Source organism: Aquarana catesbeiana, linkage group LG05 (genome assembly GCF_042186555.1).
Source record: "Aquarana catesbeiana isolate 2022-GZ linkage group LG05, ASM4218655v1, whole genome shotgun sequence".
Classification (NCBI taxonomy): Eukaryota; Metazoa; Chordata; class Amphibia; order Anura; family Ranidae; genus Aquarana; species Aquarana catesbeiana.
Window position 1 is genome coordinate 60,535,476 of NC_133328.1, and position 20,453 is coordinate 60,555,928.

A 20,453-nucleotide genomic window follows, 5' to 3' on the forward strand; every position below is an offset into this window, starting at 1 on the left:
AAAATGTTCAAATACAAAAACGTTCTGTATTTCTCTTCAGCAACCAATCCGCCTCTTTCTCTTACTAGGGCAAGTTAGAACATATAAAGGTGCTACTTACTGGTTGCTTGTAGGAAAGCACAGACTGCTGACCCAAATACAAGGACCTCCTCTTAAATAGTAAGAAATGTAAATTTTGGATATGAGCTTGTTGTAGGTAAATCCGACCGTGTGTATGCTCCATCGCACAATTGTTGTTGGACTTTCCGCCAACAAATATTGGCTAGCATGTTCTCAAATTTTCCGCCAACAAATGTGTGTTGTCGGACTCTCTGATCGTGTGTACACAAGTCCATTGGACAAAAGTCCAAATTACAAACACGCATGCTTGGAAGCAGAAGTGGTCGGTCTTGTAAACTAGCGTTTGTAATGGAGAATTAACATTTGTGACATGGCAAATTATGAAATCTCCAAATGCAGCGCACATTCTCTTCTTCTTTAATGGGATAATAATGAACCTGGTGATACTGATGGAGTTATTGCATACGATTTTTCAAAAGCTTTTTTTTTCTAGTGATATCAAGAATAATATTATTATGTTTTTTTTATTTGTGTAAGTTACCACAACAACATAATCCCGTAGTTTATAAGATCAAATATACAACTATGTTGGTGTCCCTTGTCAATTTTACATTGTATTTTTTAAAATATAACTGCCTACTCAAAAAATATCATTTGAAGTAAAACACATAGCCAAGTATTATTCTCCACAATTTTTTTATTGTGCATTAAAAAAAAAAATAAAATTAGACATGATATCTGCCAATAGAAATTAACCAAAAAGTGCATTCTATGCATCCAAAAATATAGAAAATATACCAAATCAAATCATTATTCTTCAACCCAAAAAATAATGTCAAAGCAATAACTCCAAGGCCAATAATAAATAACACGTTATCTCCTCCGAATCCTCAACATGGCTGGTTGACGAACGGCCATTCAGAAACGAACTGAAAAGCACGAAATGAAAAGCGCTAAATGAAAAACGCGAAAAGAAAAGCGCAAATCAACACTCACCAAACTTCTACTAACACAAAATTAGCAGAAGGAGCCTAAAGGGTGGTGCTAAAGAGCTGAAAAACCATGTAGTACGTCTAGTACGTCAATATATTCGCAATTGTTGGTCAACATTTGTGTGACCATGTGTATACAAGACAAGTTTGAGCCAACACCCTTCGGACAAAATTCCACGGTTTTGTTGGCGGAAAGTCCGATCGTGTGTATGAGGCATAACACCCCGCTTATGCCCGCGGCGCCTAGGTGAAGGTGACATCATAATAATTTTGGTGAGATTTTGGAAATGCTGAGAATCCTAAACATGTGCAGAATGAAAAAAATAGTTTAGTTTCGATTTGTTATTTACATAAATTTGTTTTATTAAATTTGTTTAGGTAATTTAATTTGTTTTTGGATTCGTTTTGTTTATTCGAGTTTGAGTTGATTCATTATTTACATAAATTAGTTTACTTAAACTTGTTTAATTACTTTAATTGATTTTCACAATTCATAAAACTCTAATCAGTTTGAATTCCATTCGAAATCTGTTCGAAATCTGTTCGAAATCAAATTTTTTCCTTTTTAAAATTTGAATTTTGAAAGATGGTTATATTCTTTCTATTCCATTCTATTCTTTTGTTTTTTGTTTTTTTTATTCTATTCTATTCTTTTATTTCCTATTCTATTCTTTTCTGTTCTATTTGAATTTGAATTTATTCCTTTCCAAATTTGAATTTTGCAAGGTGGTTGTTAATTTTTTTTCTATTCTGCTCTATTGTTTTTTCTATTCTATTCTTTTCTATTATTTAATTTTCAATTCTATTCTTTTCTATTCTATTCTATTCTTTTCTATTTTATTCAAATTCAAATATATCCAAAATTTGAATTCTGGAAGATGTTTTTTTTATTTATATTTTATTCTATTCTATTCTTTTATCTTCTATTCTATTCTAATCAATTTTTTTCTATTCTATTGGAATTCAAAATGTATTCTATTCAAAATTCTAATTTTGGAAGAAGGTTATATTGTTATATTTTTTCTATTCTATTCTATTGTTTTTTTTTGTACTCTATCCTTTTCTATTATTTAATTTTCAATTGCTGTAAACGGCGGCTCCCACACGCATGCCCCAGAAGGAAGACAGGGTGAAGATGGAAGCCCAATAATCATTTAAAGTGCATCTAAGGCCAACATTTTATTACTTCGGTTTTGGATATCATACTGATGGATTAGAACTTCTGTCTGGTTTTTATTGCTGTTAGGGATATTTATGGCCCATTCACACCACCAAGCTGGAGTGAAGATTTTCCCAATATGACTCAGGTGGCCAACTAAATTCCATGTCAGGTGTTTGAACCCCTCCCTATTCCCAACAAAATGAAACAAAAACATAAAAGTTTGGCTTTAGATATACTTGAGTTGTGATACATGGATTTACTACACTTGGGAACTCCCAGGTACCATATTTTAGGTTCTCGATCATTGTTGCTATTTGAGTCCATGTGCATATATTGATACCATCAAGAAAAATAACCAGTTAGTGTTAAATATATTATCCAAAAGGATAGCCTTCTATCTGAGATGCAAATGTCTCAGTCACCTGGTATTATAAAGAAAGGGGAGGAGAGTGTGGGACTTTGTATGAATCATGCAGCCAAGGAGATAACATGGCAGGGTGTGTCTGGTGGGTAATACATAATTAATAAGAACCACATATGTTACATGATAGCACACTGCAAAAAAAAAAAAAAATATATATATATATATATATATATATATATATATAAAATAGAGTTTATTCCATATAGCTCGATGCGTTTTGTGGCTGAACGCCACTCATCAGGAGCAGAAGAAAGGCAGGAGTCTATAACAATGATATTAAGAATTAAAAATAAAATTTCCAGTAATATAAGGTTAGTTATAATAAATCCATCTAAACAGGAAAGATGGAAACGATGGAGATATATGTATATATCCAATCATACCTACAGACCACCATGCTGGATCTGGGTGCAAGCATGGGTGCTGTGGCCAAGAAAAAATGAAGGTGAAAAGACTGTGCCATAGAGTAGGAACAGAGTAGTAGACTAGTGAAAAAATATATATTGTAATATAATATATCCCACAGAGGGGGATAAAAGTGGGTGCAACCAAAACTTAAACCCAGGGCACAATGATACAAAAAGAAAACAAGGTAAAAAAGTGAGAAAGGGGAAAGCTACCACAATTATACCTGTATGGACAATGAAGTCCATATGGTGCACCGTGTCCATGGAAGGAAAAAACATGGGGAATGTCTTGTTAGGCTGGAGGGAGTATATACTCCAAACTGGCTGGAGGTAAACCACCACCATCACACTGGCGGCCAATGGGGGAAGGCGCCAACAACCAAGCAGCATTGCACCGTTCGACAGCCGACGCCAACCCCCTCGTGGAGGACGCCGAGAAGGAATCACAGCGCCGACGTACTTACGCCACCAATAGGTGATGGCCTACGATGCCAGAGGTGTGATGTCGATGCGCTGCGGGACTTTCGCCCAAACCCTCACACAGACCAGGGGGGAGGAGGGAAAGGGAGGACTCCCGGAGTGCATAACAGCTCCCGGGACTGGGAACAAGAGCACCCAAACCACCCAACCCAACACACCGCCACCAGAGCAAAGGATCTGCAAGGAAGGGGTGCATAGTAACCCTACATGTAATAGATGATGGAAAAACTAAGGATAGAAAATAAATATATTATAAGGATATTGTAATGAACACCTGGACTAATGCTGGCAATGGGTAGTACCAAAAAATAAAAATAAAAAATATATATAATTGGTGCATGATTCCATCCCTGATTGGTTAATAAAAAGGAAACAATTGGGACTTTATATGAGGCTTTGAACAACTAGAACAAATACCTCCATCCCTAGTATATGAAGAAAGGGGAGGAGAGTGTGGGACTTTGTATGAATCATACAGCCAAGGAGATAACACGGCAGGGTGTGTCTGGTGGGTAATACATAATTAATAGGAACCACATATGTTACATAATATAGCACGCTGCAAAAATATATATATATATATAAAGTAAATAGATTGATAACATGATAATAGCATAACATGGTAACATGTAAGTTCATATTGTAGGCAAGGATAAAAACCAAACTCATTGACTTGTATCTCCATGGTAAAAATTATTAAAATATAAATTAAATCGGTACACCCAATAAGCCTAGCACAAGTAATATTGATGAATCGGTACATTCCAATAAGACTCGCATATGTAATATTGATAAGATGGTAATCTTGTATTGTATTAAAAAAAGGCATATAATAGCTCGACGCGTTTCGTGGCTGAACGCCACTCATTAGGAGCAGAAGAAAGGCAGGAATCTATAACAATGGTACCATATTTTAGGTTCTCGATTGTTGTTGCCATTTGAGTCCATGCGCATATATTGATACCATCAAGAAAAATAACCAGTTAGTGTTAAATATATTATCCAAAAGGATAGCCTTCTAGCTGAGATGCAAATGCCTCAGTCACCTGATATTATGTATTATTTTTACAATATTATATTAAATGCATGAGCAGTTGCACTTTTTAATGCTATCTTTTACGTTTAGTCTGTAGATTTCAATAAAAAAAAGCTTTTATAAGCAAAATATTAATGTGAAACATTTTTACATGTATTTATATAGATCACAGTCCTTGATACTCCATCAGAATCACAATTAGGTTAAAAAAAAGTTCCTCCACTTACTCAATGTGGCCTCCCTCTAGTGAGTGGGCTGCCGTGCCCACACCAACGTGGCACGAAGAGCCACAGTTAGCCTTACAAAGCAATTTCCACATGTAACTCTCTCTCAGGTAGTTTTCCTGAGTCGCAGGTCAGAGCACCACTTGCACCAGCTCTTCCTTCTTTATTCCATCTGCTGCTGGTCAGTTGGACACAAAACCCGGCTCAGATTCCACACTGCCAAGGTGACCTTGAAAACATAGATGGGATTTCACCTTAGTTTCCCACATGTGAGGTGAAACACCATCCCTAAACCACCTCGCCTTTCATTATGTTACTATATATACAGTATCTCACAAAAGTGAGTACACCCCTCACATTTTTGTAAATATTTCATTATATCTTTTCATGTGACAACACTGAAGAAATGACACTTTGCTACAATATAAAGTAGTGAGTGTACAACTTGTATAACAGTATAAATTTTCTGTCCCCTCAAAATAATTCAACACACAGTTATTAATGTCTAAAATGTTGGCAACAAAAGTAAGTACACCCCTAAAAGAAAATGTCCAAATTGAGCCCAATTAGCCATTTTCCCTCCCCGGTGTCATGCGACTTGTTAGTGTTTCAAGGTCTCAGGTGTGAATGGGGAGCAGGTGTGTTAAATTTGGTGTTATCGCTCTCACTCTCTAATACTGGTCACTGGAAGTTCAACATAGCACCTCATGGCAAAGAACTCTCTGAGGATCTGAAAAAAAGAAATGTTGCTCTACATAAAGATTGCATAGGCTATAAGAAGATTGCCCAGACCCTGAAACTGAGCTGCAGCACGGTGGCCAAGACCATACAGCAGTTTAACAGGACAGGTTCCACTCAGAACAGGCCTCGCCATAGTTGACCAAAGAAGTTGAGTGCACGTGCTCAGCGTCATATTCAGAGGTTGTCTTTGGGAAATAGACGTATGAGTGCTGCCAGCATTGCTGCAGAGGTTGAAGAGGTGGGGGGTAAGCCTGTCAGTGCTCAGACCATACGCCGCACAATGCATCAAATTGTCCAAAATGTCATCCCAGAAGAAAGCCCCTTTTAAAGATGATGCACAAGAAAGCCCGCAAACAGTTTGCTGAAGACAAGCAGACTAAGGACATGGATTACAGGAACCATGTCCTGTGGTCTGATGAGACCAAGATAAACTTATTTGGTTCAGATGGTGTCAAGGTGTGTGGCGGCAACCAGGTCAGGAGTACAAAGACAAGTGTGTCTTTCCTAGAGTCAAGCATGGTGATCTGTGATGTCTTCATGGAGGAGGGGAAGAGGACTCCAGTGGTAGCCTGTGAAGCTCTGGTGAACTCCATGCCCAAGAGGGTTAAGGCAGTGCTGGAAAATAATGTTGGCCACACAAAATATTTACACTTTGGGCCTAATTTGGACATTTTCACTTGGGAGTGTACTCACTTTTGTTGCCAGCGGTTTAGACATTAATGGCTGTGTGTTGATTTATCTTGAGAGGACAGCAAATTCACACTGTTATACAAGCTGTACACTCACTACTTTACATTGTAGCAAAGTGTCATTTCTTCAGTGTTGTCACATGAAAAGATATAATAAAATATTAACAAAAAAGGGGTGTACTCACTTTTGTGAGATACTGTGTGTGTATACTGTATATATTCATGTTTTTTTTTTCTTAATTGTACAGTGTGTTTTTAAAATAAATATCATTAACCTTATAGTGATTCTGGTGAAGTAGCAAGCTCTGTGCTCTGCTCTTCCTCACCTCCTTATCTGTCCTGTACTAATGATGGATGGTCTTATTGACCAATCATGAGACTGGCTTGGTAATAGTGAGAAAATCCATGCTTGATATTGGTTCATTTAATTTTATAGGCAACAAACGGCTACACATTTCATTCATGATAATAGATTATATAATTATATTATCAATATGATGATGACTTGTTGTTTTGTTTCCACAGAGTTCTAAAGGTGTTCCTTTCTCGTACTGCCCAGCGCATCCCTTACATGACCAGCTGTAGGGTCATGCGAATGTTATCTGTCATTCTGTTATTAGTGGTGTGGTTTCTGGTTGCCTGGACATCTGCTTTGTTCCAGAACATGGACCGAGATATCCCGATTATTGTTCAGGGGCAAACTTCTGACCACCTTCTGTTTAACATGTGTCTGATAGATCGATGGGACTACATGATGGCAGTTGGTAAGTTGCTTAGTATATTCTGTTCCCTAATGGAAAACATAAGCCAGGGTTGCCATTATAGTTACATTGCTTACATTGTGCTAGAGTGATGTCCCCTATAGCAGGACCTTCATGGTGGGATCAGCGGTAATATTTTATTGAAAGCTGCAAATCTAATAGAATACTGAAAACAACTTTTGCAAATATATTACTATGTTAAGACTGAACTCTAGGCAGACACTCATTAGATTTGTAATCATTATTACATAAGTGGATATATTTTAAATGCAAATACCTAAATGTGACCTGGTATCAGCCTCTTGCAGTCCCTGTAGGTACAGCAAGGCTGGCTTGTGAGATGAAGAAACTGTGCATGTAGCTAATGGCTGATGCGCTGACAAGAAGCATGCTGATAGGAAGCAAAAGCAGAGTGTTGGAGGAATGAGCTCATTACTGTGCTGCTTTTCATTTCACTGTCCAGTCACAGGCTGGGGTGGGTCCGGGATGACCTTGGCTCAGAGGGAATGGGTTGAATGATGCAGGCCATTTTTGTTGTCTCATCGGACTGAGGACATCTAGCAGCCGAAAAAAGTACTGTGAGGAAACCTCTGAATTGAAGCAAAAAATATTGCAGTATAAGATAGTTCAGTTATTATGTCTTTTAAAAGACTATTTATATTATCTTGAGAGTTTAGTGAATAGGTTTATAGATTCTTAATCAGTTTGACAGTCTCTGAATTTCTAAATAATTCAGTAGCATGCAGTAGATGAAGCCAAACTCTTTTCACCAAAAACAGGGGTTGTGATATCTGATTTTTCCTGTACTGCCATCTCCTGGTGATGTCAAGTATTATGGAAGTTGCATTTCTGGGCTCACCAATGAACCTAAATGGTAGGATGTTAGTTTGCTGAACAGTGTAAATAACATTATGTTTAGGACCCCATTATTTATGATGGAGCTGCCAAATGTTTAGTTCTTTGGTGCCAGTGTGTACAGCAGCAGTGTGTACACGTGGAAGCAAGTAAAAGTTAATTTTGCTAGTTTTGTTTAGAGCTGTTAGAACATTGTGAAGTTTACACATTAGTATTCCATTACAAGCAATGCTACAAAGTAATTTAAAATGTACTTATCTTAAAATGCATGTATATGTTAATACCATGCAAATGAGCAGCTACAGCAGTTACAATTTCCCCCAATCTTTTATATTTAAAGTAGGACACTTGATTAATTTCCATTATCTCAGCAAACACATTAAAGTTTGAGACACGCTTAATACCACTTTTAAGCTTTGTTCTTTGATAATGTGCTCTGATCATAATGAACAAACACTGCAGTGGGATGGGATTATGGAAGACCAATGTCCTGGAAAAAAACATAATTAAGAAAAATATATATTCCAAGTTTTTTTTTTTTTCCCCCTAAACTAAATTTTATATACTTTGTGCTCTAAGAAATGTCAGTACACCTAATATTAGTATCTATTTTTTGGGGGTAATATTTTATGTCTTGGGGACTCCAGCAGCGAGATTGCTGATCCTGAATTTGCAAGCCTGTCAACCTGCAATAGCTGTTACAGAAGGATATCTTCTGTATATCTTATGTTACAGAAAATGAGACACAAGAAATAAGATGCCGCGACAGAAGGGGCAAAGCTAGCAAGTTCATTGTGTTAGTAAAAAATCTTTGGCTAATTCAGTCGGTCGGTATCCAGCTACAATTGAAGGTGAAAGTGAAACAAAAACAGATCTAATTGTTCAGAGCATTTAGCCATGTATAGCAAGTGACTACTCTTCTCTTAGGTTAAGCGACACACAACTTAGTATGCCTTCCTGCTCCAAATTTAAAACTTCCATGTCAGGACTCAATACAACCCTAATAGCAATGTACTTACCATGTACAACATTTAACCCTGCTTCAGTGCTGCATAAATTGTTGGCTCTGTATAAATAGCTGTGATGAGTAATTTATAAACCACCTAGGCTTTAACCTCAGACACCATGGACTTACCCCTAGCAGTATGTCATTGGGTTCCACAGTGAAAATCATGGGGCCAAGACAAAGGGCTCAAAAACAACTGCTAAATACGCAAGTGGGACAGACCAACTTTACCATTGATGCTCTGAGATAGAAAGTCGATGAAATTAAACATAGTTTGGCATCAAAACTACATACTGAGATCTTGGAAAGAATGGTTTACATAACAAGCTTAACTATAAGCCACCATGCTAAGGGCAATGAAGGACAGATCAACATAATCATCAACTTGCTACTACAGATCAGCAATAACAACAGAACAGGGGAGTTAACCAGAAGAATAAAGGATGGTAGCAGAACAGTCCAAAGCAATAAGGTCACTTGAGTAAATAATCTTGCAGACATAGAGCTTACTTAACTGGAGAATGAAGTCCAAATGACTGAACTTTGCTATGTCACCCCAATGTGTCCCAGTGATGGATATCATCACATCTACCGAATCTTTCATCCATAACCTGTGCTGTGGGATCACCTATATCTCACATTGTAGCTTACCTTGGATGAAGGAGGTGGAGAAGAGAGCCTTGATCTCTTCCAGATGAATAAAACAGTCATTTGTTCAAGTATGTGGATGATATGTAGGTGTAGGTCATGTTTGGCTCCACATTGACAAACAGACCTATTTGATCACTCTCATTAACATCCTCTCCTTTGGCAGCAGTGACTTCAAGAAATCGCTTTCGATAGCTCTGGATCAGACCTGCACAACTATCAGGAGGAAAATTTGGCTATTCCTCTTTACAAAACTGCTTCAGCTCAGACAGGTGTGAATTGGTTTCTTGAGGTAATTTCACAGAAGCTCTATGGGGTCAAGGTCTGGGCTCTGACTGGCTATTCCAAAGGCACATTTCCTTTTTCTGAAGCAAGTCTGTGGCGGGTTTACTTTGATGCTTAGAGTCATTGTCCTGCTGCATCTCCCAACTTCTAGTAAGCTTAAGCTGGTGGACAGCCACCCTGGCATTATCCTTTAGGGTGATTTGGTGAACTTGGAATTCATGTTCTCCTCAAAGATGGCAAGTGGTCCAGGCCCTGAGGCAGAAAAGCAAGATGGTAACAACAAACACAGAGTATAAAGACAAAGGACACAGACACCTCAGGAGTGTTTTGTAAGTTTGTGGTTACTCAGACAGGGCTTTCGTTAAGGCATCTCAAGGTCTCAGCAAAAACATGAGACCATCAAACAGAGGGGAGAAGCAGAACACATGGAGAAGTATAATCATCCCATGTGTAGCTAGAGTGTGGGAAAAATCAGAATGATTTTTAACAAACATTGCACCCCTGTGTTCAAACCCAGCAATACATGTATACAGATGTTTGTACATCTAAAAAGACCCAACACCTAAACACAAGCAAAGTAACATGGTATATGCAGTGTAGTGAGTAATGCTTTGACCTGTATATTGGGGAGACAAAACAATCTCTCAACAAATGAGTGGCCCAACATGGGAGGGTAGGTTTTATAGGTCAAGACTCAGCAGTCTTCTTACATTTTATGGAAAAGGCGCATTCTTTCGAGGACAATGAGGTACACAATTTGGACAGAGAGGACAACTGGTTTACAACAAGCATAAAGAAGGCCATCTAAGTCAGACTGGAACAACCATCCCTGAACAAAGGTGGGGAACTTCAACACAATCTGTCTACCACACACTGTTTAATGCCACTTTAATGTCTCTAACCCATGATTTGACAACAATTTACACATTTAGACATGTAAATTGGAGAATTGAAAATTCTCTTTCTTGAAATCACCATCTACATATTCCATGGTGATTGGTTTATGATGTCTGTGCTACCTGTGTGGAAATAAATGCTTCCTGACACTCATTGGAACAGAAGAAGTGGCATTGGGAAGCTATGAAATGTCTTCAACAGAACAAGAACAAGTTGAATGTGACTAACTATTACTAGCTATATCATGACCTGATAAATGGGAACCTTCACAGACAACTATGTTGTAGCCTTTTCCAGACAACAGCCTTTGTTGGATCCTTGACGTAGTTGCATTGAATAATTGTAGTACAGAGGAGAGTAGTCACTGTTTGCATGGGAGGGGGGGGGGGGATCTTAAGCATTTTAAAACCTAAAGCATTTTAAAACCTTGGGTAAATAAAACAGTTCACATGCATGTATTTCAATGACATATTTAGATATTTACTGGGCTTCAACTTTAATTAACAGGTTTTGACACTGGATGATAATTACAGGCAAATATGTTGTCAAGAAAACTTGTCAGTTTAACTCTATACTCTTTAAACCAGCATATCTTTTTTTTGCAGTTTTATAGTGTGGATAGATTAGGCTCAGGCAGTATTTTTATTGTTGCCTGTATCCCCCCAGCTTTATTATCTCTATATGTCCTCGGGCCCAATGTCACAGAGACTGAAAGTGAGGGAAAATCTGAACATTTGAGTTGTCATTGGGTCAGAAATAGAGGGCAAGTCTTCCAATGATTGGGACATTTGATCTGGTGACAACTGTCTAATGCCCCGTACACACGGTCGGATTTTCCGATGGAAAATGTCCGATCGGAGCGTGTTGTCGGAAATTCCGACCGTGTGTGGGCTCCATCGGACATTTTCCATCGGATTTTCCGACACACAAAGTTGGAGAGCAGGAGATAAAATTTTCCGACAACAAAATCCGTTGTCGGAAATTCCGATCGTGTGTACACAAATCCGACGGACAAAGTGCCACGCATGCTCAGAATAAATAAAGAGATGAAAGCTATTGGCCACTGCCCCGTTTATAGTCCCGACGTACGTGTTTTACGTCACCGCGTTTAGAACGATCGGATTTTCCGACAACTTTGTGCGACCGTGTGTAGACAAAACAAGTTTGAGCCAACATCCGTCAGAAAAAATCCTAGGATTTTGTTGTCGGAATGTCCGAACAAAGTCCGACCGTGTGTACGCCCTATAAGAGAGGATTTACCTCTCGCTTCTTGTACTGTTTCGAGACAAAATGGAAAGAAAATCTCCACAATGGGACAGCAAAAAAGTTGACTGGGGTTAAAGCCGTTTCCTTCTCTATCTAAAACTAAAATATGTTTTTGGCTTTTGAAACACTTTAATTGTAGAATCCATTTAAGAAAATGTATGCCTCTGCTACAGTTTAGAGTAGACCATAGTTTTACTTGACAAAGCTTCTGCTGGTCTGTTTGGAATAATCTGCTATTTCTTTACTTTCTTATCCTCCAGGTGAATTTTTATTTCTCCTTTGGGGTGTGTACCTCTGTTATGCGGTACGAACTGTCCCATCTGCATTCCATGAGCCACGCTACATGGCTGTTGCTGTGCACAATGAACTGATTATGTCAGCTATCTTCCATGCTATTAGGTAAGTGACTGAAAATAACATTATCTAGAAATGTGGTTTTGTTACATTGTGTGGAAAAATAGGAATATATCATGTAAGGGCTTGTGATTTTTAAGTTTACCATACACTTTACAGTCTGACTGTACAATGCTATTTAGATCTACCAAAAACTCTGTGGTGCCAGGGTCTGCTTGATTGGATACAAATTGATTAGATAGATTAGGTAGATTAGAAATCATATTACATTTGGTAAATCTAAAGTTGAATGTACAAAAATTGTTCTAGAACTCAGATTGTTATTACATTTGGTAGCATAAGTAGAGATATGTTGGAGGCATTGAAAGGGGTTTCTCTAAAACAGTAAAGAAGCCCAACCAGAGGAGATGCTGAGAAGAAACTTTGGGTCCTAGTGATCATCAATGGCTTTGGCTAATAGAAATTCATATACAAAAACAAACGTTTTTGATTTCAAAAGGACACATGTTGCTGAAATGGGTACATTTCTTAAAAATGTATCAAAAATTTGGAGTAAAACGGCAATAGTCAGTCATTTTTGGGCATTATTAAAGTCTACCCTCCTGGAGGCAACTAAATTATATGTTAGGCAAATTAACCACTTCAGCCCTGAAAAGGTTTACCCGCCTTCCTGACCAGAGCATTTTTTGCAATTTGGTACTGCGCTACTTTAACTGAAAATTGCGCATTCATGCAACACTGTACCCAAACAAAACTGATGTCCTTTTTTTCCCACAAATAGAGCTTTCTTTTGGTGGTATTTGATCACCTCTGCGGTTTTTATTTTTTGCGCTATAAACAAAAAAAGACCGACAATTTTGAAAAAAACAAAGTGGGGGTTATTTACGAAAGGCAAATCCGCTTTGCACTGAAAGCTCTAAATCTAAGGGGTAGATCTGAAATGAGTGGAAGCTCTGCTGATTTTATCATCCAATCATGTGCAAGCTAAAATGCTGTTTTTTATTTTCCTTGCATGTCCCCCTCGGATCTACAGCGACTTTACTTCCACATGCACTTTCAGTACAAAGTGGATTTTCCTTTAGTAAATAACCCCAATATGTTTTACTTTCTGCTATAAAACAGAGTATATTGATTGGTTTGCGCAAAAGTTATCGTGTACAAACTATGGGATATTTTCATTGCATTTTTATTTTTACTAGTAATGGCAGCGATCAGTGAATTTTAGAGGGACTGCGACATTGTGGCAGACAAATCTGACACTCCTCCTACTGGCACCAGCGATGGGACACTATTCCACTAACTGACACCAACAATGGGGCACTATTAATACCAATAATGGGCACTGCTCCTTCTTCTATTGACCACAGACACTATGGGATTGATTTACTAAAGGCAAATAGACTGCACTTTGCAAAGTGCAGTTGCACTCTGCAATAGCAGTTGCTCCAGAGCTTAGTAAATGAGCAGAAGCTCTGCTGAATTCTCTCATCCAATCATGTGCAAGCAAAAATGCAGTTTTTTTTTAATCTTCCTTGCAAGTGATTGGGTATTCTTTGCACAATGAAGCTTCACCTCATTTACTAAGCTCTGGAGCAACTGTCCCTGCAGAGTACAATTACACTTGCAAAGTGCACTGTCTATTTGCCTTTTGTAAATCAACCCCTATGTATTTTTTTATTTTTTTACTTTCTCTGATCACCAAGCCCCAGGCATTTTAGACTCCTGGTGGCCACAGTCCGACCCTCCTATAGTCTGAGGGACAATAAATTGGCCCTTTGTTTAGAAAGTTTGGAGACGAGAAAGTCCAGAGCGAGTCCAGAGACGGAGAGTGGAAATGGTGAAAGGTCTGAGGGATAAGGACAGCCTTGAGGAAAGAGGGGAAAAGGACATGACTGAAACCTTTAAATACATCATGGTTGTGAATAGGGTTCAGGGGGACAGCATTTTCAGTATGAAGCTAAGATCAAGAACACAGGGACATAATCTCAACTTAGCTCGGAGAAAGTTCAAAACTAATCCTAAACAGGATAATGCTCTCAGTAGTTAATGTTTGGACCGGACTTACAACAGAGTTAGTGAGTAGATCAGATCAACAGTAGGTGAATACCAACATGCATGGAGAAAACATAGATCTATACTCAAACAAAAATTCTATGCATAAAGGTAAAAAATCTTCTGTATGCTGCAGCCCCCCTAATACTTACCTGAGCCCCCTCTCGATCCAGCGGTGTGCACGAGAGCCTTGCCTCTCTGGAGACTCGCGCTCCTGATTGGCTTTTGGCAGCAGCGGGAGCCATTGGCTTCTGCTGCTTTCAATTATAGCATGTAAGGCAATCAGGAGATGTAGGGGCTGGTCCGAGCCGCGGCTCCGTGTGTGAATGGTCAGGAGGTCAGGAGCGTGCCCTCAGAGCACTGCTTGCTGTGGGGGCACCTGGCAGGAGGGAGGAGCCAGGTGCGCCGGCGTGGGACCCGAGAAGAGGAGGATCTGGGCTGCTCTGTGCAAAACTCCTGCACAGAGCAGGTAAGTATGACATGGTTGTTATTTTAAAAAAAAAAGAAGAAAAAAATTCTTTAAAATCACTTTAAGCTGCAAAGGCGGCTGGAGGGGATAATGCACATGTTGCACCCATGGCAAAAATGTAAACCCCCCATGTTGTGTTCAAGTGAGTGGGGCCACACCAAAACTGCTCTGCAACCGTGTGCAAAGCAACTGGCATGGTGGTGCAGGCTTTTAAGGGTTAAAACAGGCACTGAACAGGCAACATGTCAGCTCCCAGCCACCTGTCACGTGCCCTCTGAAAAGTTATCCCTTGCAGGCAGCTTTTCAGAGGAGCGGCAAGGGCTGCCACAATTGTAAGCGATCTTCTGTACTTCATACGCAGCTGACATTCCCCTAAACATTCCCTTTTACAGACCATAGGATGAAAAATGAATAAGCTAAATCTTTATACTAACCTTGTATCTCTTTATAATTATTTATTGAGCTATCTTCCAGGTTTTTTCCCAAACAGAACAAAAAACAGTTTAAAAACTTTCACTGCAATGTATACCTCCAATCCCTCCCCCATCCCTTTTATGAACATAGTTTAGCAATGCTGATATGATTATGGTAGGTTTTTATATTGCTAAGAAACAATCAGAAATCTCATTTAATTCTATTTTTAACTAATGAAACAGCGTTCTGAAAGACGTCCGTATGCTTGTGTAATCACTGCTGCTGAAATCAGGACTAAAAAATAACAACTGTAATTTGAAATAGATTTGCTAATTATTTTCTTCGTTGCAGGTTTGTACTTGCAGCAAAACTTCAGCCAGACTGGATGTTAATGCTATTTTTTGTCCACACTCATCTGACGGTGACTGTAACAGTGGGGTTATTGTTAATACCTAAGGTAATGAAATTTAAGCCATGTACAGTACATGTAGTATAATCTACCTTCTCATTACTTCAGTTGTCACTGAGGCTGTACTGCACCTGTCCACCCCACACCCTTTATTCTGTAACTTGGTAATCCTGGAGCATGTCTGCTGGTGATAATGGAATACACATTGCAGACTCCTTCCTGAATCCTGCCTCTCACATACAAAAGTACCAAATTAAAACGTCAGTATTAAAGTGGCTGTAAAGGAAAAAGTTTTTTTTTTACCTTAAAGTGTTACAAAACCTAAAAATAGTTTTTACCTTAATGCATTGTTTGCATTAAGGTAAAAAAAACTATTTCAATCTCTCTGTGCTCCGCTTCCCCTGTGTGAAGAGTAAGAGAAGGGAGAAGAGATCAGCGCTGTGCACAGCTGTATCTATTCTCCCCTTACTTCCTCTTCACACAGCATTCGAGAAGCAGCAGGAGCCATTGGCTCTTGCTGCTGTCAATCAAATGCAGTGAAGAGGAAGTGGGGTGGACCTAAGCGCGGCTCCATATACACAGGTCGGGAGCATACAGACCACATTTACCCCCAAAGCAAGCGGCTGGCTATGGTGGACATAAAAAGGAGGAGGAGCCAAGATCGCCGCCGGGGACCCCAGAAGAGAAGGATCGGGGCCACTCTGTGCAATACCACTGCGCAGATCAGGTAAGTGTAACATGTTTGTTATTTTAATTAAAAAAATTCTGACTTTAGTAACACTTTATATGCATTCTCTCCATTAAGGTAAAAAACATTCCAATAACAGAAACCTTTACTTACCTGAGTCCTGTATCGATCCATCACGGTGCCTGGCTTCAGTTCTTCTCTCCCTGCTCTCACAGACTAGGCTGAGAGCAGTGGGAGCCATTGGCTCCTACTACTGTCAGTCGAATCATCTGAAAAGGAAGCAGGGGTTGGTGCCACACCACGCTGTGCGTGTTTATGGATGCACACAGCCTGGCTCAGCAGACACTGAAGAGGAGGCGCAGACAGTGCTAGCAGGGGACCCCAGAAGAGTAGGTTAAAGGCCGCTCTGTGCAAAAGTATTGCACAGAAAAGGTAAGAATAACATGTTTGTTATATTTTTTAAAAAATAATAACCTTTACAACCACTTTAAAGTGGTATTAAAGCTTTGTTTTTTTATTTTTTTTTTAAATAACAAATGTGATACTTACCTGCTCTGTGCAGTGGTTTCAGGTTCCCTGTCGGCGCTCCTGGCTCCTCCCCCTTGAGCAGTGCCCCCAGAGAAAGCTGCTTTCCCCGGGGCACCGCTGGGTGCTCGCTCCCGAACTACTGCTCTATGCATCCATAAGACACATAGAGCCGCGGCTTAGCCCCCTCTCCACTGCTCTCTTCCCATTGGCTCACTGGCTGTGATTGACAGTAATGGAAGACAATGGGCTCCCCCTGCTGCTCCAGAAAATGAGGAGGGAGAGTCCCGGGACAGCCAAGTCTATCGTGAACATTGCTGGATCGGAGGGAGCTTAGGTAAAGATTGGGGGGGGGCTGGGGGGAGCGCTGCAGAATGCATGAAGATAAAAAACCTTCAGCCTTTAGAACCACTTTAAGAAGTCAGCCACAAAAGAGATGAAAACTGCCTTGTTTATTTTAATGTGATTTTCTATACAGAGAGAGAGTAAGTTGCACTACATTGACTATAGGAAGTACAATTCTACTCCCCTATCATTGACCTTAATTGAGCAACATGTGCTTGTGAATGCATCTTTTTACATATTCACAGCAAGCAGTAAGGTAAAAACAAACCCCAAGTGACCTCTGTAGCTGCAGACATTGTGGAGCAATTAATCTTCAAAGTTCACAATAGAAGCACTAACATACTCTCAGAAGGCCAACTCTCTCTGCTCCAACTCCCAGCAGAGACTCAGTATCTAACTGTACCTTGCTTCTCCCTCCTAGCACTGATTATGCATCTCAGCTCACCCTGCATCTCCCTACCAGCTCTCCATCATTCAAATTGCTATTCTAAACACATAGCAAAAACAGAAAAAAATAGCAGAAAGGGGAAGCAAGGTTAGCTTTGTTCCTGAGTCCCTGCTTTGGGGGGGGGTGTATCACTGACTTGCAAGTTGAGTGTATAGTTGCTGTAGTGAGTTTTTGAATTGTACAATAGCATAAACAGCCAACCTGTAAATATATTAGTAACTCACCTACTCCATTCACCCTGGATATAGACAGGGAAGCAATTGTATTACACAAGAAAAAGAGAAGTGGGACTTTAAATGAAGCACACAGCAGCACAAAAGCAGGTCAAGTGACCAAAATACATTTATTTGGTATAATCCATGGTATGTAAAAAACATTTTGGGCATCCAACCTCTAAAATACTGTGGGCATTAAGCCTCTATATAATAAACCATGGATTAATTATACATAAATTATACAATAAATCATGATCCTTTGTCATACACAGAGAGCAAAGATAACAATCAATATACATGTGTACATTTGTTACTATGATTGGACCCAAAAAGAGCCATAAAAAATAAAGACAGAAAATTCAAATAATAAAAGACTTAATGCCATAACAAATACTTATCGAGGTAGGTGGAATCATTGAATTCTTGATATTCCATGATAAAGGAAGATTGGTAATATTTAAAGCTCTACGCGTTTCGCGGTATAACAACCGCTCATCAGGAGCATACGTCATGGAATGATTCTAAAAAATATTTTTTATTTAAAAAAAAAATTATATTTAATAAATGTGCAAGAGATGAAAAAGGTTTTTTATATAAGAATAGTTTAATTGTATAGAATTAATTAAAGGTTGTGCGTCCAAACTCACGTCTGCATCAGCGATCCAGTAAAACTGCATCCAGAATCGCAGAGAGCTGCAAAGCAACGCCGCCGGACAACAGGGTGATCTGCGGGAATGAGAACAACCGCCATAGGCAAAACCGAATCTGGATGCAGTTTTACTGGATCGCTGTTGCAGACGTGAGTTTGGACACACAACCTTTAATTAATTCTATACAATTAAACTATACTTATATAAAAAACATTTTTCATCTCCTGCTCAATTATTGAAGAAAATTTTTTTTTTTTTATAAATAAAAAAATATTTTTAGAATCATTCCATGACGTATGCTCCTGATGAGCGGTTGTTATACCACGAAACGCGTAGAGCTTTGAATATTACCAATCTTCCCTTATCATGGAATATCAAGAATTCAATGATTCCACCTACCTCCATAAGTATCTGTTATGGCATTAAGTCTCTTATTATTTGAATTTTCTGTCTATTTTTTATGGCTCTTTTTGGGTCCAGTCATAGTAACAAACGTACACATGTATATTGATTGTTATCTTTGCTCTCTGTGTGTGACAACGGATCATGATTTATTGTATAATTTATGTATAATTAATCCATGGTTTATTATATAGAGGCTTGATGCCCACAGCATTTTAGAGGTTGGATGCCCAAAATGTTTTTTACATACCATGGATTATACCAAATAAATGTATTTTGGTCACTTGACCTGCTTTTGTGCTGCTGTGAGCTTCATTTAAAGTCCCACTTCTCTTTTTCTTTTTTAAACCAATGACCGTGATGGAGGCGAGCATCCCTTTGGTGCCAGCCTCATTTAAAGTCCCAAATTTACTTTTCCTTTTTTGAATTGTATTACGCAGTCACTATGTAAGGTAGGATCTTCTGTGTATCAGGTGCCCCAGCATTACTTGTAGAAATAAAGACACATAATTACAGGAATTCTTTCTAGCAAGTAACTAGGTTTTTTCTAGCAACTAATCCTGTAAGACAGAACAAGCTTATAATTGTAAAATATTTTTATTATTACCATTATTTTTTTATATTACTTATATATTTTTGTATTAACATTATTATGTTAGTTTTCACGCTCCCATAACAATCCAAGAGACGACATAGCAGCAGAAGCATATGAAGATGAGTTAGACATGGGGAGATCTGGATCCTATTTGAACAGCAGTATCACCTCAGCATGGAGTGAGCATAGCCTGGACCCTGAGGATATACGGGTGAGTTCATTTCATGTCACATCAACGTCCTTCTGAGTTCTTATAGTCAGGTACAGGGACCATGACAAAGATTCTCCAAAAAACATTCCTATAATTTATAAAAAAATATTTTCTTTATGGTGATTAAAGGTAGGCTGTCAAATTCTTCTTTTACATTTTTATGTAAATATGTTGTTAAACATAATGTTTTAAAAAAAAAACTTTCCTATTTTTTTTATAACAGTATATTGTAGCCCCATTATGAGATAATAATAATAATAATAATAGTTAGGTAAGTGGTGTAGTCACTTGAGCTCTGTGCAATGTAGTTACTAGACATGTGCGGTTCATTTTGTTCCGAATTAATATTCGGACAAATTTTTCGTTATTGGGCGATATATCCGAATACCCCAATTACAATATAAACAAATTTTACTGAATGCTCCGAATAACGTAACGAAATTCGTCCAAATTTGGGAAATTCGGACTGAAATTCGAATCGAATTTCACATTGAACTCCAGTCGAATTCTCACTACACATATTGCTGAAATCAAAGATTGTGTGTGTTATTAGAGTACAATTTCAAAATAATGCTGTTTTTGTTAAGTCAAAGGTAATTTAAAGAGTCATTGTAATCATTTGATGAAGAATTTTTTTTTGTTTGTTCACTTTGCTGCATTTGAATCAAACACCATACTGTATAACATTTTCGTTTCGACCGATTCGAAAATTTATTGATTTGAACGATTTTAATCGAAAAAAA

General features: G+C 38.6%; 1 protein-coding gene across 1 annotated transcript in view; it reads left to right on the forward strand.

The window, feature by feature from the left end:
- The window catches only part of GPR158 (G protein-coupled receptor 158), a 364,240-nt gene that overhangs the window by 324,408 nt on the left and 19,379 nt on the right, over nt 1-20,453 (forward strand). Inside the window, exons 7-10 of the mRNA XM_073629786.1 lie at nt 6,741-6,979; nt 12,194-12,332; nt 15,574-15,679; nt 19,564-19,710. Of these exons, the coding sequence (XP_073485887.1) occupies nt 6,741-6,979; nt 12,194-12,332; nt 15,574-15,679; nt 19,564-19,710 (631 nt within the window). The remainder of the gene's footprint in view (nt 1-6,740; nt 6,980-12,193; nt 12,333-15,573; nt 15,680-19,563; nt 19,711-20,453) is intronic.